Here is an 18754-nt window from a genome sequence, read left to right as displayed (position 1 = left end):
CGGATCATCCGATGGTCTGGACAGTACACTTCATTTTCAAAAATATGGGTGGGGCCTAAATTGGGCCTTAATGTTACTGTACCAACCACACCATAGGATGATCCAAACCATGGACGGCTTGGATCATCCTATGTTGTGGACGGTACGCTTCAATTTGAAAAAATATCATTGGGGCCTATGATTGGGCCTTAATGTTACTGTACGACCAACTCCATAGGATTATCCAAACCATGGACGGCTTGGATCGTCCTATGTTGTGGATGGGCCTTAATGTTACTTTACTACCAACTCCATAGGATGATCCAAACCGTTCATTTGATGGGCCACAATGTAAATAGGTTGTGTCCCAAAAATCATTTCCATAGGATGATCACAACCCTACAATCTATAGAGGTTGCATAAGATGTAGTTTCTATTTAGATCGGAGGGCTAAGATCAGCCCATGGAAATGATATTTTGGGAGGCAACCTATTTACATTTATGGCCCATCAAATGGACGGTTTGGATTATCCTATGGTATGGTATGGGCAAGGCCTACGTTGTTCAAAGATGGGCCCACCATTCCACGAACGGTTTATTTGTGTGTGTTTGGAGAGAGAGAGAGAGAGAGAGAGAGAGAGGTCAAATGGTGGGAACGTGACATATACGTTACGTTAAAGCCTAACGTTTAACGTTAGCCAGCCGTGAAGGGGGGGAATATCAGCGCTCTAAAAATTTCTTAATTAATTACCAATAGTAGGATTTTGCGCCTTAAATAGCTCTTATTTTTTTTTCCTTTTACCTATTTTACCTTCAATGTATTACTCTACGGATAAGGTAGAAATCCCTAAAATTTCTACCGATTGAAATTATGTCTCTAAGACTATAATAAAGGCAACATATCTCTCTTAAATAAATGAAACAATTCCTAATTCTCTCTATCTTACTTGAATTCATCTCCCTCCCACCTGCCCGTACGAATATCCTCTCTTTTTTTGTTAACTCTCTCTTAATTAAATCCATTCTTTGTGGCTTGGGCATGTGCCCATTCTTTATAAACTTTGGGCATGAGGCATTGAAAATGGTAACATTCCTCATCTATGGCAAAAGGTGAAAAGCAATGTGCATTTGAAGGTAGGGGTGCAACTCGGTCGGGTTGAGGCCAACCTGACCCAACCAAAGGAACCCATTTTTCCAAGCCAAACCCGACCTGACCTTTTTCCGGGTTGAGCTTGACCCGAGTTGCACCCTTAAATTGAGGGTTTTGAGAGAGAGAGAGAGAGGTTGTTGCTAAGTTTAAGAGCCAAATAAAATAACGATTGCACCATATATATATTTTAAAAGGGCAAAAATCGAATATAAATAGGGAGAAGTGTTTCTGAGCTCCAATTCTGTATCCGTCTAAAGTTTCTTTCACTTTTGATTGGGTTAGAATGATCCTATGAACTTGAGTTTTTGTAGGCACCCTATTCATGTAAGGGCCTTTCAAATGAATGCTTTGGATCACCCAAAAAATGTGGGCCCACATGTGTTATTGAAGCTCGAGCTAGATAAGCTATCAGAGCTCGTGCTCAAGGAACACTTTACTCATATAAATATTAGTATTTATTTCCTAACCGAACCCAGTTAGGGTGTGTTTGGCGTACCGTTTGAAATAGCGTTTAAAACTCCATTTTGCAAAACGGTGTTTTGGTTCAAAACGGTGTTTTGCCAAACGGCATGTTCATGTTTGGTTGGCCAGATCAAAACGGCATTTTAAACGGCAAACGGAGGTATTGTGTGTTTGGTTGCAAATGCTCCGAAATGGAGTTTTAGTGGTAAAATGACCAAAAAGGGCATTGTTCGGTTGGCTTCAATGTAACTCAACTACTCTCTCATTAGGCCCAATATTAAAAGGTCATTAGGATCTCATTCAAACACTATTAAAATTTAACATCATTGCCAAAAAAAAAAATGGCTATACCTTTGGGGTTCTTCTCCTTCTTCTTCTCAACGGCCGGATTTGACGGACGAGTGGAGGCGCTGAGGCAATGAGGCGTGAGAGGGTTTGCAACTTTGCAAAGTAAATGAAGAAAGTAAGAAACTAGGGTTTCTTTTAATTCTTTTGTCTTTAAAAAATCAAAATTAAGAGATCATATAATGATATCAGCAGCCCCTTGTTTTGAATTAAATATTAACAATTTAACAAATTTGTGTCCTCAAGAATGATATTAACACCCCCACTTTTTTTACATTTGACGTAACGCATAAAATCGCACGCATATACGTAAAAAAGGGTTTTGGTGAGGGCAAACATGTAAAAACCCGTAGCCCAAAAACTCCGTTCAAAACGGCGTTTTGCAAACGGACCTCCCCCCCTCCGTTTACAAAACGCCGTTTTGAGGGTTCAAAACGGTGTTTCAAACGGCGTTTCAAACGGTGGCTGCGCACCCAAACACTCCCAAACGGCCGTTTGGCCCCAAAACGGTGTTTCAAACGCCAAACGGTGTTTTAAACGGTACGCCAAACACGCACTTAGTCTTCATCAATTTTATTCAATCACATAAAGAGAGAGAAAATTACACCGTACCAATGTTTATTGTCCACAAATACAACAATAGTACAAACTTTCCTCCTCATAGCATCTACATCTTCATCCAACGGTCCAAAATCCATCATCACCATCTCCTCTTATTCGATCTCAATCTCATCTTCCTTGTTCTCAACAACCTACAAACACCAACCTTCTTCTTCTTTCCCCACCTCCAAATCCTTCCTGCTATCTTCTTCACCACTGATAAAACTCCCTCGGAATCCGATTCCACTAACACGCTCAACGCTCTCGTCTTCCTCTCCATTCTTTCCTCCAAATCAGTCTGAGCCACTAACATGCTCAACACGATCGAAGCTGAGTCATCCTCCAACGATTCCAACCTTCTCTCCCTCTCTCTCTTCTCTTCCTTAAGTAAATTTCTCTCCTTCCTCAGCTCGCGAAGCTCCATAACAGTCTCTTCGTTGATCCTTTCCACATCTTCTAATTCCAAATACAACCTTTTTACCTCCTCCGTCTTCACGTCGAGAGCGTTTCGAAGATCGTCCATCTCGAGTACAACTCGCCTATAAGCGTCTTCGAGTTGGGTGACTCGGTGTAATGACTCGTCAAAATTCATCTGGGTCTGATGGTTTTCGTCTGTAACATGACTCGGATGATCGGAGATCTCCATTTCTTCTTCTTATGGGCCCTCGGAAACCATGGCTGATGAGAGTAGAAGGTAGGAGAAATGATTATCTTTAAAACATTAGCCTGTGGTGTGTAAAAGACAAAAGAAAAAGATGGGTCAATGGAGTCTTTTTTGTCAAAGTCGTTTTTCTTTATAATTCATACGTGTAATAGGGTTCGAACTAATCTGTAGTGGTTAGAAATGCTCGAGTGACAGCTTCAAGCTTTGCCATGCACGTGGCGTTTCTACAATGAATGGGTAGAGATTGAGGCAATTAAACTTATTAGACAATTCCAACCATCCGATTGATGGCTTGGATTTAGATGACAAAAATGTGGTACGGGCCCACACAGATAGTACGATTTGGGTTGAGTTTGGGTTGCCCCAGCCCTCAACCCAAACTCAACCCGGACCTGAAACCGAACTCAACCCAACCCAACTTTTTTCGGGTTGAACCCAACCTGAGTTACACCCCTAATATTGGTAGACCCTATATTCATCGGGGTTATACGTACTGGAGTGAACGGAAGATAACAAAATCTATCCTAGGATATAATACACTCTGGCTTGCTATCCATGGAGAATAGCCCCAGGTTTTAGATATGTAGGTCCCATTCAGCTAGCTCAATTTGGTCCATCCTCCTGGTAGAGCTAATTGTTGGGGGTTCCACGTTAAAGAAAAGATCCCACATCGGTAAGGTTGAAGGATGTGGATAGGGTTATAAGGGTTTGAGCACCCTCCCCTTAATGGCTGCTTTAAAGGGCGAGCTCTACCCAAGTCCCGACAAGTGGTATCAGAGCCAAGGCATGGTAAACCCGGTGTTGCCTCCGAGGACGGAAAGTTCCCTCAGGGAAGATACTAGTAATTCCGGTGTGCCTATGAGGACGGTGAAATTCGTTTGGAGAAGATCTTGTAATTCCTACGTTGTTGTCGCGTGGAGGGGTGAGATTGTCCACGGTGCTTCCTCGTTGAGGGAAGATTGTTGGGGGTTCCACGTGAAAGCAAAGATCCCACATCGGTAAGGTTGAAGGATTGGATGGGCTTATAAGGGTTTGGGCACCCTCCGCTTAACGGCTAGCTTGTAAGAGCGAGTTCTACCCCAATCCCAACTCTAATCTTGGATCTTCTATGAACTAAATCACTATTTAGGGAATCCTAACCAGAAACCATATCTTTTTCTTGATCAACCATTTGTAGGGTCTTTGCCAGATGGATGGTTAGGATCATCATGAGCTCTATGTTTTTTAGATGGTTGTAGGTACAATTGGGCCCCACGATTATGGGACGGTCTAGATTGACCAAAAGTTGGTTTCATCTCAAACTCATTTTGCTAAATACATGCATCTTCACCTACTCCTTTGAATAATTTAAAAATAAATATGGTATACTGAAAAAGTACTTAAATTAGTGAGACCTACCATGCAATTAAGGTCGAAGACTTGTTGATGAGTGATCGACATGGTCATGTGGACTGCGCAGCCCCAACCATAGACAACTTCATTCTCTCTTTGGGTTCTACGAGGGCACGACTATGACTTGTGGGATGAATAGAACAACCACCCGGACTGAATCGTCTGGATCAATGGTGGCGGTATGTACTAGGCTGGGGTTCTGTTTGGGGGAATCAAGACCATTGTACTTGTAGAAAATCAAGAGTTGATATGGGAGAATGAAGGGGGAGATTTTGGTAAGAGAGAGCATGAGAAGAGAAGGGGAGAGAAGATGGAGGCCCATATCCTCGATTATCTAGACATTGATAAAGGAAAATGACTACACAAAATGCCACTTTTACAAAACCGTTGATCTTCTAGAAATCACAGTGATGAATGGAGAAAATGGACCCACGAGAAAATTCACCATCAAAGGAGGGCAATCTGCAGCAAATGGAGTCACATGTAGAAGTTTCATAGAGACAGGTCCTCAAGAGTCAAGAAAATAGATTTTCACCTTTAGATACCTGGGAGGAATGGAGTCTCCATATTGAAGAAGGAAACGGAAATATGGAAAGATCTATCCTTTTGATGAGATCCCATCGAAGAAGACTCAAAGCAAAAAGTCCAAAGGAAAAAACGAATACAGAAAGCTGGCGACGAAGAGCACCCCCTATGAAAGAAAACAGAACTTCTCTATCAAAGAAAAACAGAACCCCCAAAGGTTCAGGAGTCGAGGAAAAGCTAGAGAATTCGGAAGTATAGCTAGAAGATTATGGACCTCCTGGATCATAGTAAACATGGCTTCACCTAAGTATGGGATCTTGCTTTAAGGATCATGTATATCCCGAGCCTCACCAATTGCTTAAATCCAACTTGTGTATTTCTTTTCTGTTGCTTGTTTTAAGTTTGTCTTCAAGAGTATCATGACCATAGTTGTTCTACCCTTTTCCTTGGACATTGTTCAAAGGATTGGGCACTGGTCTTGTTCTTGCTATCGTATCATCTTTCCATATTAAGGAAATACATTCCAGACTCCGTCACCTTTCCAGTATTTTTTGTTAACCTGGATGAGAAACGGACTAGCATATTTATATAATCAATGTGGGATTACAAAAGGAGCAGAGGCCCCTAGCCTCACAACCAACTAAAGATGGTGGAGTATACAGATTGTGTGAAACGTTTAGGAAGTTCATCCCAAGGTCCCTAGCCTCACAACCAACTAAATCAGACAGAGGATCAATAGCCTTAGATAAATCCAAACTGTTATAAGTTCATACAATCCATTTTAAATCCTAATTTAATAAAGTTCATCCCAAGTCCTAGACAGAGAGAGAGATCGTCGAGAGAAAGAGAGAGACACTTAGAGAGAGGTCATGTAGAGAAAGGGAAATTTAGTCATTCGAAAGTAGATTTAACATTTTCCGGATGAAATGGTAGTACTGCAATTTCCGTGGTCTGTCGATGACGATCTAGACCTGCAACCAGAGGGGTGCAACTATAGTCGGGTTCAACCCGAAAAATAGTCGGGTCTAGTTGGGTATTTTTCGGTTCAGGTTAGGGTCGGAAAATCTAAACCCGGTTGAGTTCCGGTTGCCAACGTCGGAAAATCCAAACCCGACAAATTTTTTTTTTTCTTTTTCTTTTTTAGCTTTTAAAGGTTAAAAACTAGGGTCTGGTCGGGTTTGGGCTGGAAAAAGGGTTCCTCGGGTTGGGTTGGGTTGAACCTCATCGGGTTAGAACTCGGGTCATGTCGGGTCAGGGTCAGGTTGAGTAAATGATTCCTCAGGTCGGGTTCGTTTTGGCCTCAACTTGGCCCAACCCTCCTCGAGTTGCACCCCTACCCTCAACTTCATTACCAATCACCTAAAACAAAATCACAAGAGCAAGGTTTTAAATTTCGGTCCTTGTCGAAACCATAAATTTAGGCCGAAATTTCAAAATTTTGGGCAAAATCTACGAAATCAAATAAAATATTCTTTTATTCCATAGAAAATTCGGACCGAAGGAAAGTATTATTTAATGGAAAGAAATCTACTTTTTGGTAGGGGTGTCAACGGATCCACTTCGGGTCAGATCCACCTATGTCACAGTCACGATCCATTCAAATTCCTTATCGGTCGGGTCGGAGTCGGATTGTTCTTCGGATCCACGTCATGATCACGATCCATTTAATTCGGACCGTCCATCGGAGTGTCCTATTATGTCCCACTAAGCTAAGTAAACAATTAATTTTTAAAAAAGAGAAAGAATGGCAGTCCACTATTAGTGCGTCTCTATGCATTTTCTTCAACTAAATTAAAATTTTATCCATGTCTAATCTATGTGCATAATAATGCTTATAAACAATAAAACTAATCAAAATTACATACACAAATATAATGTATAACTATTATCAAAGAATATGACGCATAAAGAACAAAACTCCTCTCTCTTTTACTTTGTGAAAGTATGAAATGAAACGACTGAAATGAGTGAAATCGCATTCCCTCATTAAGTGATAAAAGAGGTTTTGACCAAAATACCTTTCATAGAAGGGTTAGCATTAACAAAATTTGAAGGGTATTTTTGTAAACCATTTCGGATCGTGACTATCCAATGGGCATCTGTGGCGTGTCCATGCACAATCCAGATTTGATGATCCGAAATATGCCCATGGATCCTATTAATATGTTAAATCATGTTCATTAACGTTCGGATTCGGACGATCCATCGGACCGTGGATCCATTGACACCCCTACTTTTTGGTGAAATGAAATCGATCGAAATTTTTATACGGTTTCGAGCCTGACTACCAGTGGCAACCCCATTTTCTTCCCCAATTTCATCTCTTTATCAATCTCTGTTCTGTTTTTTCCTTTCTGCATCATTTTCCATGGCAAATGCCTGGAAAAGAGTGAAACCCTCATCTCTCCACTCCTCCTATAAACTCTTCCTCATCTTTCCAATCATCATTATCCTCATCCTCTTCTTCCTCTTCTTCAAAACCCAAACCCCAAATCTCACCAATTCCTCTTTCCTCCAAACCCTAACCCTAACCCCATCTTTTCCAATACAACCCTTCGATTGCTTCAAATGCCCGCAACCCTCCCCTGTTTTTGCCAACACAGTCGAAGGAGTCCGATACCCATTCCTCTACTCTCTCGCTGATCTAGGCCTACCCGAAAAACCTCACAAAAACATAGTCCGAATGCTCAAAGGAAAACCGTTTCGGAAACCCGATATTTCCGTTACGATTCAAGAGACTCTAGAGAGATTTAGATCACAAGGGAGAGATGGGTTTGTTGTTGATGTAGGGGCGAATGTTGGAATGGCGACGTTTGCGGCTTCTGCAATGGGGTTTAGGGTTTTCGCTTTTGAGCCTGTTTTTGAGAATTTGCAGAGGATCTGTGATGGGGTTTTCTTGAATCGGGTCGCATCTCTGGTTACATTATTCGCGGCTGTGGCTTCGGATCGGATTGGGAATATCACTTTCCATAAGGTAATTTGATTTATTTTTACTTTTATTTGTTTACTTCTGTTATGTTGAATTTGAATTTGTGATCTCAGTAATGTTGTGAAATGTGAACTTTATTTTTGATTTCCTTTCTGATGAGAGAACATTTCCTACACACTTGTGTAGGTAGCTTAAAATACAGTGGGGGCCCACATTGTTTGGGTGATCCAAACAATTCATTTGAATGGTCCTCACATAGATAGGGTGTCCACAAAAAATCAGATCCATAGGATCATCCCAACCCTACGATTTGTGGAGGTAAAATGGACGTGTATAAACCTTCACAAATTAGTCCATTTTTGCCTCCATAGTTTGAATGGTTAGGATGATCCTATGGATCTGATTTTTTGTGGACACCCTATCTATGTGAGGATCATTCAAATGAATGGTTTGGATCACCCAAACAATGTGGACCCCACTGTATTTTAAGCTAGTGTGTAGGTAACTTACCTACACAAGTGTGTAGGAAATGTTCTCTCTTTTTTGATATATATATATATATATATATATATATATATATATATATATATATAGAGGAAAGTGAAGCTACACCACCGGTGTAGCTAACTTAGCTACACCGCCGGCTTAAAATACAATGAGCACACATTGTTTTGGTGATCCAAAACATTCATTTGATTGGCCCTCACATAGATTGGGTGTCCACCAAAAATCAGCTCCATTGGATCATCCCAACCCTTCAAACTGTGGAGGCAAAAATGGACAAATTTGTGAAGGTTTTTACACGTTCATTTTTGGATGCCACTGACAATTGGTAATATGTGATAAAAGTTATCAAATGGAACTTACTATTGGCAGAGACTTTTATGGATGCCACTGACAATTGGTCTTCAGAAGCTAAGTACGGCATGGATGGGAACTTAACCTCCTTTTTTAATTCTTGTTTTTGAATGGTATTCGCTAACTATTATGATTGAATAGTGGAGTTTTTTTTGTTGATGTTACAATTGGTTTCTCTAATCTATGGAATCAGAAGAGCCGATTTTGGTGTGTAGAGAGAAGAAAAAACCTCTTTAGCATTGAGGAATACAAATCAAGGGTTGGTGGGGTTGGGGGTGGGGGCATCGGGGATCAAAGGAAACTGGCCGATTTTTATTTTCATCAGTTAACCTTGTGAAGATATCCGACCTGGTAGAAAGGAGCAGTGTCTGACAACTATTTTGCATGACTATGAGTGCGAGTGTTTGAAGCTCACATTAATACTGAATGTCAAACTCAAAAAACCCCTAAATTTCTGATTAATATATTCTACACTATTTTTGATCAGTTTTAAAATTTAATATGATAAAAGGGTTATCACCAGTAGCACATTGGGACATTTAACAAGTTAGCCATTGTGCCTTGTCTCTCGCCGATGAGGAAACGTGGACCATCTTTTCCTACATTGCAGTTTTGCTAGAGAATCCGTTTTTTTTTTGCCCTTTTTTTTTGTGAGCTGGATCTTGTTCGACCATATTGGGTATCTCTAAGAGTCGTGGGTTTTTGCTCTTTGGCCAGCTAGAAGTTGTAAGGGTTTAACTTTCTTTGTTTCTTTTGCTCCTCCAGAAGGAAAGGAGCAATAGAGTCCTCAAGGGCTCTTCTATGAGAGCTCACTCCATTGAATAGCAGATTCCATTTACCATTGTTTACTACTCAGCCGTTCTTTCTGATTTTCAAAGTCTTCTATCCGGTGCTCTTGGGTTGTGGTTCGGTTGAGTGAGGGTAGTGTGGACAAACCTACTTCTAGGTGGCTCTTGGGTTGTGGTTCGGTTGAGTGAGGGTAGTGTGGACAAACCTACTTCTAGGTGGCCTCTTCCTCGCCTATGCATTCTCAAGCTCAACTTCGATAGTTCTACTTTGGAAAATTTGGGTCCTGCTGGCATTGGGGGTCTGCTTCATAGAGCTAAGAGTGGGATTCGGTGAGCCTTCTCTAGTTTGATTGGTCAGAAGGATTCCAACAAGGAAGAAGTTCGAGTCTTCTTGAGTGGGGTTCAGTTCGTGGATCAGGATCTCCTTGATTCGCTCACTGTGGAACGAGATCCGCTAATTGTTATTCGCTGGGTGTTGCACGAGGTTAGTTATTATTGAAATTTTACAGTTGCTATTGAGGAGGTGCTGGATAGGATTGAGGGGCACACCATGCTATTTCCACATGTTTGGTGTTTGACCAATACCTGAGGCAGATCAACTGGCCTGCTTTGGGGCATTGAGATTGGAACTTGATATGTTCGATGATCTTCCTCGAGTTTTTTTTTGTTGTTTTTAGCTTTTTATTTGCCTATCTCGACCATCCATCTCGGAATCTGAGCTTTGCTCCTTAATAAAATATTTGCCACTAAAAAAAAAAGCTTACTATTGGGATGCGTTAAAGTCGAGACCTATGATAAATGTTGGTTTACGTGAGTGGAGCTCAAAAAAATAAAAAAAAAAGATCTAGACTTGTTGCACCTGAATCCTGAATCAGTGGAGTGTTGGAATATAAAACGCGTGACACATGTACTTTGCCAGCCAAGAAGTCATGCATCGTAGGTGGAGTTAGTAGTCATCAAGATCCACTTCTTTTGCAGTATTTTGTTCAGCTCCACCTACTGTCGGTTATGGTGATGGGTCCTCGAGCCTCATGCTATGCTCCACCCATAGTTTTTAAACTCTCCTGCGTCATTGTGGACTCCCCCGAGTTGACTCCCTTTTAACTTGGTCGCGTTCTGCGTTTTGCCCTGCAGTCAATAAAAACCATTTGACTCTCCCAAATTATGATTGCGTCAACCGAGTACTGAGCTGCGTCAACCGAGCACTTGAGTGCTTCGTGCTAAGTCAACTAGGATTTTCTTCATCCGCGTTCTGCGCCGCATCCGTGTTTTTAAACATTGGCTCCTCCTACTTTTATGCTTGATGCGTGGGCCACCTTGAGTGTTGCCGATTGCGTATGTGGCACATATAAAGGGTGATTAATTTACATCCTTTGCTTCTTCCTCACCCTGGATAGGCTGTGGCAGAAAAATCTGCTTTAAAAGATGATCCTATCCATCTAAAATATTTGGCGACAAATGAATTGCTAAGAAAAGTTATATATCTGCCCATAGCTTCAAAACTCTTCCGCGTCATCTTTGACTCGCCCGAGTTGACTCCTTTTTACCGTGGTCGCATTCAGGTCTGAGCCTGCATTTTGCCCTACAAAGTCAACCAGAACTCTTTTAACTCTCTCGAGTTATGACCACGTCAACTAACACCCCCCTCCCCCCCCCCCCCCCCCCCCCCCCCAGTTTATTTACCCTGCATATATGAACAACAACAATTAATCTCAAGGGTAAACCAATGCAGGGTAAGTAGATTTCTCTGAAATGGATTACCCCTCTGTTATTTACCCTTATTGGAACATACCTTAAGTGCCTTCAATGCCAATTCTCCAAGACATGATTCTTCCGTTGCTTTGCACATGATGCATCTGTTTGCCGTGTAGAACTTCATTAGCTCGAACCTGTCCAACTTGTTTATCTTTTTTCTTGTTGCTATCCATGAAAATGCTTGATCCTTGGTTCGAATTAGAGTATACCAAACCCTCCGCCAAGGAAAGGATGTACTCGCCTTCAAACTAAGCGCCTTGAATAATGACTTGATTGTAAAATTTCCTCTTGGATCAGTGCTCACTCTTACTCTACATTCCTCTGGTACATAGCATTTTTTTTCAAAATATGTAAAAGATTCATCATGCTATCGAATTCAGATTCTTTTAAATTCCTATAAAGTACCCAGCCCCATACTACCCTACAGCTCATCCTCTCATAACAATCTGAAATATTTTTGTTTGTATCTTTAACAAATCTAAAGAGGCTCAGGAAGGCTTGTCTCCATGGGTAGTCTCCTTGACAAACCTGGAATTTTTAGAAACTCTCAAAATATTATTACTGGCCACTTTCCAGTGGCCGCTTAGCTATCTCTATTGATGCCTTTTTGTCTTTAACACTAATGTTTACTTGCTGCCATTGAATCAGTTGGTGGGGCGACTCGACAACAGTGCTGTTTCTGAAAGTGGTGCAAAGTTAGCATTCAAATCAAATGAAGGGATAGCATTACAGGTAGTCTCCATCCCTTTAGATGAAGTGATTCCTGAATCTGAACGAGTGTTGTTGCTCAAAATTGATGTTCAAGGTTGGGAATACCATGTATTGAGAGGAGCCACAAGGCTACTATCCAGAAAGGCAAGTGAAGCCCCTTATCTCATATACGAGGAAGACGAGCGGTTGCTTCAAGCCAGTAACAGCAGTGCTAAGGAAATTAGAGAATTCCTTGGTAGCGTGGGTTATTCTCACTGTACTCAGCACGGAACAGATGCGCACTGTACGAAGGATTAGAAAGCGGTTTTACCATTTCTCTCTTTGATTAGTGAAAGGTAGTGATGGTGACTCGGGGGCCTTTAGAATATTTCCCCCCAATATGACGTCAACTAGCAAACAGTTCCTCGATGCTATACCACAGACAGAAACCTCAACCCAATATGGCGTCACAGTTTTCAGTCCCTCTTAACATGTCTAAGATCTTGAAGTCCTGATGAGCAGCTTGAACGTCACCGATTGCCCAATTATCTGCTTGTTTCTCATACCAACCTTACTTGAATAAAATTCTCTGATTTTTCAGTTTTGTTTTACTTAGGTAATTCTTTGACATTAATCTCATTGTAGAGCCATGATATGATTGTCATGTAGGTTAGATCTTGTTCCAGTTTGGTTTGGTGTAGATGCATTTGATAATTTCCATTTCTATTATAGGCGTGCTGCAAAGTGTCATCAACCATAAATTGCTTGCAGAACTTACTCCACTCTTTCTTTACTGCATTGTGCATGAATGAATTCAATCATCTTCTTCTTCAAAGGAAAAAAAAACTCACGTTCTTTCCTATTGTTCATTATTATCCAATCACTGGCCATTTTTCATCCCATGTACACATGTTGACCAGGCAACCTTGCGAAAATTGTAGAAGTCTCCGGCCATCATTATAGAACTTAATTTCCAGCTGCACATTTGCTCTTCATATTAAGTTCTATGCATTGTCCATGAGTCATCCTTAGGGTGTATATGGTTGCACAAAGGCTCAACAGCCATCGGAATTTAGCTTGGATTTGGCGTGCCATTCCACGTTTGGTTGCCAAATTAGCATTGGACTTTCCTTTCACTCCCTTGGATGTCTCGCATCTTTGGATGTCTCGCATCTGATAATTATTTGTCCTCTAACATAGACTCTTTGTCCCCTCCCTGTGACTTTTAAACCAAATTATTCTAAAAGTAAGGAATTTTGGTTGAATTTGCTAGGGAATGGTGCTCTCTCTCTCTCTCTCTCTCTCTCTCTCTCTCTTATATATATATATATATATATATATATATATATATATATATATATATATATATTGGTAATGACACCCCCTACTTTTTCTCCTACTCTCCAAGTATATGCCGCTCAACACAAGGTTTAAAATTTCGGTTTCGGTACCAGTTTCGGACCTTGAAATTTCGAAGTACAAAACCCGAAACTAATATTTTATTCAATATTAAATTTCGGTTGAAATTTCAGTGAAATATTAAATTAGTATTAAAAAAAGATTTTTTGGGTCAAATATTAAATAAATAACTGTTTCAGTTTTCATCGATTTCGGTGTCAGTCTCCACCGAAATCCAAAATTTCGGTCCGAAATCTCGGTTTTTTGTCAAAATTTAAAACCATGGCTCTACCAAACACTACTTACACTATTCTCCAAGGTAATTCCAGACAAATCAGGCGGTGAATTTCAGACATGGAGCTAGAAGGAGACCTTACAAAACTTAGTTCATTTTTTTTGGCCATCTAATTTTCAAAGTTGAGTGGTCACTGTTAGTTATGTGATCATTTCCCTTTTCTTTGTTCATCAGATAAAAAAACCCACCCCCCATCACCTGTTGTGTTTGTTTGTCTTTCTTGTTCTGAACTGGCCTTGCCCCTCCAAACATGTAGTTAGGAATTTGTGAGTTTCTTTCCTAGATTCTTATATCCACTATAGGGATGTAAACGAGCCGAGCCGAGCTTGGCCAGGCTCGGCTCGGCTCGTTAAGCTCACAAGTGAGGCTCGGCTCGGTCAGGCTCGCGATTATGTTCACACCCCTCATCTTCCCTGGACAGCCCTACTAGTGTAATTTGACTACTTTTTTTACACTATGGGGGGTGGTCCTAGTAACAAATGGGGTTCCAAAAATGAAGTGACATATTTTGCCCCCCCTTTTCACTCCATGGACAACCCTTTTAATGTATAGATTATTATATAATATATATATTTAAACATATTAAATTCTTAACTAGCCTTAACGAGCCGAGCCGAGCCTGGCCTAACTCGGGCTCGGCTCGTTAAGGATTCGAGCCGAGCTCGAGCGAGCTTCCGAGCCCGAGCCAAAATTGACACCCTTAATCCACTATGCCAATCTGCACAAGAGCAGGAAATCAGAATTAGCTTCTGGCCTTATCGGAATTTTGCCTATAAATCCCTAGTTTGTGCAGTATTTTCTAATTAGTTATTGAAATTATATAATAGCCAAGAAAAGCAATTTATTAGAAAGGGATTTGCTAGGGTCCATCACGAGAGGCACTTCAAGGCTGGTCTGTCACACATCAGACCAGCCACCTCGTGAATGGAGACAAAAGGCTGGTCTGACATGGACAGACCAACCACGAAATGCCTTCTGCGATAGATGCTAGCAATTCCCTACTAGAGAAATACTTTCATGAGGTAACTAAATACCTCATCAAACTTATGTCGATGAAGATGTCCTTCAATCAACTCTAAAACTATCATGTATTTTGCTTAAATCGACCCCATATAGGGCAGTGCTGAGAGAGAGATGAGGGTCGATTTAAGATACTAGCGGGTCCATTTATCATTGCCCAATTTATATCATCAAGTGTATAAATTTAGGGAAATGATTTCAACACAACCATGTTTTGATACAAGACGCTCATGTTTCTTGTCTTTTAGTATTTAAAGAGCTGTAAAAGGGTTTTTACGGTTCCCAAGAAGCACTTACGTGACAATTAAATGCTAAAAGACAAGATACATGAGCGCATGAATCAAAACATAGTTGTGCTGAAATCATTTCACTAAATTTAAGGACACTATATTTTCACATAACAACATGATCACCTCAATGAAAATAATTGTATCAATATATCAGAAAATAATTTTCTATGTTATTCAAGAGATATTTAAGAAAGTCACAGTACATCCGTATGAGTCGGGTCGGGTTTCAAGTTTTTTTTTTCTTTAAACCTGAACCTACCCAAGATTGAGTCGGGTTTTCCAATTTAAGACCCGGGCCTACCCAAAAACCATGTTTCTAAACCCGACTTTACCCGACCCAAGTTGCAGCCCTACTCTTGCCTAAATGTATTTTAGGAATTGAGATATTCTTTGCATTTATATCGTTTCTTTATCAGAGAAAATTATATGGTGCCCGACCGTGAAGTAGCGTCAAGGTGACACTTCAAAAGTACCACCCTTGATATTTAATCCAACAGCAGCCTCTTAAAAAGTGGGCAGCTGTTAGATCAAATATCAAGGACAGTACCTTTTTTACGGTGCTCGACGGTCGGGCTCATATAAAAACTCTCTTTTATCATATCAATCCCATAAATCAGAGATTTTATTTCTCTGGCAACATGTATATTCATATAAAAACTCTCTTTTATCATATCAATCCCATAAAAACTCTCTTTTATCATATCAATCCCATCTCAATTAGCTCTCTTTTCGACTCATCAACTCGGTCCATGGACCCAGAATCGGACCACCTCGTCTCTCTTTCGCTAATGGCTTCCGGGTCGACAAGGTGAGATTTTCACAACAAGGGTGACATTTTTTAACTGTTTAATTCAATTGACCCTTTTGCATACATTCGATTGTTTAATACTGAGAAGGGGTTTATTCTTGATTAATGCTACTTGTAAGTTCTAACAATATTTAAACAAGGGTGCTGGGAAAGTTGCCTTGTTTCCCAAGCAACTCACAGTTTGCAACTTTAGGTGGTAAACATTGATAGAAAGAACCCTTTTTTGAGCTCCCATTTTTTAGGTCTTCAGTAAAAACCTAGAATATAAATTGAGGTGTGGCTGTATGATAGCCAATAGAACTTTGGATTTCCTTCCTGTATAATAGCTACCAAATACAAGATTAGAAACCAACTAGGACTACTTAGGTCGGTTTCCAAATTGATGTATATCCTCATATGATCCTATTAGAAAGAACCCAAACATGTGGTCTTCCAGAGAAGACCTTAAAACAAACAAAATTCCCTAGACATTTTGCCTTTTTATAAACTAAAATAAATAAATTAATAGAATCATAATAGAACTACCCACATCCATAACCATCCTTCACATAAGTTAGGAAATTTCTCTCCATTCACACGCTCAAATGGGCCAAATCTAACTCTTAACGGATTCCTAAACTTCCCAATAGCTCATGCTAAAAAATCAAAACAGGGAGAAAAGACTTTGTAGGGAATTTAACTAGGTAGAACTCACCCTCAAAAACTAGCCGTTAAGGGGAGGGTGCACATTCCCTTATAAAGCCCATCCACATTATTAACTTCACCTATGTGGGATCTTTTGCTTTCACATGGAACCCCCAACAATCTCCCCCTCCTTGTGGAAGCAGTGGGGACAATCTCACCCATCCACATGGGTGAAACGTGAGAACTACGAGAACTTCTTCGAGGGAATTTCACTGTCCTCGAAGGCACACTGGGGTTACTGAGATCTTCCCGAGGGACTTTTCCGTCATCAGAGGCTAAACCGGGGTTACCATGCCTCGGCTCTGATAACACTTGTAGAGAATTTAACCGAGTAGAACTCACCCTCAAAAGCTGGCCATTAGAGGGAGTGCGCCCATTCCCTTATAACCCATCCACATCCACGCATTCTTTTCCGATGTGGGATCATTTGCTTTTGCGTGGAACCCCACCAATCTCCCCCTTCGCGTGGAAGCAACATGAACAATCTCGCACCTCCACACACGAGATACTACACCGGGGTATCCGAGATCTTTCCCGAGGTACAACTCTGCCCTCGGAGGCAAACCGAGGTTACCACACCCTGAGCTTTGGTACCACTTGTAGGATATTTAACCGGGAAAAACTCACCCTCAAAAGCTAGCCGTTAAAGGAGGGGCCAATTCCCTTATGTTGGGGTTCCACGCACAAGCAAATAGTTCCACATCGGTGAAGTGATTGGGATGGGGATGGGTTATAAGCGAATGGGCACCCTCCCTCTAACAGTTATCTTTTAGGGGTAAGTTCTACTCGGTTAAATTCCCAACAAATAGTATCAGAGCTCAGGGCGTGGTAACCCTGGTTTGCCTCCGAGGGAGGGATTGTCCCTCGGGGAGGATCTCGGAAACCTTGGTGTAGTATCTTGTGGTTCCCATGTTGCCGCCACGTAGAGGAGGAGATTGTTGGGGTTCCACGGAAAAGCAAATAGTCCCACATAAGTAAAGTGATTGGGAAGGGGATGGGTTATAAGGGAATGGGCACCCTCCCTCTAACAACTACTTTTAGGGGTGAGTTCTACCCGGTTAAATTCCCAACACCTTATAAAGCCCATCAACATCTCTTAATTTCACCAATGTGGGATCTTTTGCTTTCATGTGGAACCCCCAACAGACGCTCTTCAGATCTGTTCAGATTTCAAAAAAAGAAAAAAAATAAATCAAAACTCGAAACGTTGCTTAAAAATGTTTTTATTTTATAGGTAAGCTGGGGTTTGGCGAGGACCCGTGTCAGTTTATTTATATGAGAAAGATGTTGCTTAAAAATATTAGGAGTGGATAGAGCTGATCTTTGTGAAACTGGAGCCAAAAAGTGGTTACAGATCTCGGAAAACCCAAATAGCATACTTTATCTAAGCAGATGTGAATATTAAAATGGCAATAACCAGATCTAAAAAACAGAGAAAGTAATCTAAATGCGACAGTTAAAGTGATCAAATTGTCTTGTTTTGTTCAAAGATAGAAAGCCCTTCTCGCTTTTCCTTATGTGGTGTGAGAATTATAACAGTAAGAATAGAACAAAAGAAGAGTAGAAAAGGAGTCATTCCTTGCTTTCTCATTTTGGGAGGGTGAGAATCTCTGTCACAAATATTGTTCTCAGGAATTTCTTGGCAACGGAAAATCTCGGGATATATTAATTTTTTGTTTTATATCCGGGAAAAAACGGTAAAAAGAAAATTATTCAAAAAAATTATAAATATATAAATTTTGAGGAAAAATATAAAATAAAAACATAGTAAAAATATCAGGATAATATCATGATGTTATCATGATATTTTATAATGAAAATGAAAATATCGCTATATTTATAAAATCCGACGATTATTTTGGTATTATGTCAGTTTTATCAAAATGTCGTGATAAAAACGTGATATTTTGAAAATATCGGAGATATTTGTGACATAGGTGAATAAATAAAGTACATTGCAGCTATGGAAACGGCAAGTGCAACCGAGAGTGAAACCGAACATATCCATCCTTCCACATAGGCATTGGAGGGGTAGTTTTACCATAAGGAAAAGAAAAGCCCAAAAAAATAAGGGAAAGCTAATATGTGATTTGAAAAGGCTATTTGGTCAGTTACTCTTCGG

At 40.5% G+C, this 18754-nt stretch overlaps 1 protein-coding gene across 2 annotated transcripts; it reads left to right on the top strand.

Annotated features, from left to right (window-relative positions):
- The first annotated feature begins 7324 nt into the window (after positions 1 to 7324).
- On the top strand, positions 7325 to 12748 carry LOC143875836 (FkbM family methyltransferase). Of its 2 annotated transcripts, XM_077377426.1 has the most exons (3): positions 7325 to 8091; positions 12096 to 12179; positions 12253 to 12391. In XM_077377426.1, the coding sequence occupies exons 1-3, from the start codon at positions 7486 to 7488 to the stop codon at positions 12271 to 12273; spliced, it is 711 nt and encodes a 236-aa protein (XP_077233541.1). In that variant the 5' UTR covers positions 7325 to 7485; the 3' UTR covers positions 12274 to 12391. The 2 variants fall into 2 exon arrangements, with proteins under 2 accessions (XP_077233541.1, XP_077233540.1); XM_077377425.1 differs by having other exon boundaries at positions 7332 to 8091; positions 12096 to 12748.
- Positions 12749 to 18754: the final 6006 nt, after the last annotated feature.

This window comes from Tasmannia lanceolata, unplaced genomic scaffold (genome assembly GCF_043159265.1).
Source record: "Tasmannia lanceolata isolate RefF3 unplaced genomic scaffold, GAP_Taslan_0.1 ptg000004l, whole genome shotgun sequence".
Lineage (NCBI taxonomy): Eukaryota > Viridiplantae > Streptophyta > Magnoliopsida > Canellales > Winteraceae > Tasmannia > Tasmannia lanceolata.
This window is presented reverse-complemented; position numbering and strand designations above follow the sequence as displayed.

What these genes read in the sequence shown, in the direction of transcription:
- LOC143875836 (XM_077377425.1), top strand. Translation starts at nt 7,486, where the DNA reads ATGGCAAATGCCTGGAAAAGAGTGAAACCCTCATCTCTCCACTCCTCC. An exon ending in GGAATATCACTTTCCATAAG is followed by an intron (nt 8,092 to 12,095) that starts GTAATTTGATTT and finishes CCATTGAATCAG; the next exon opens with TTGGTGGGGCGACTCGACAA.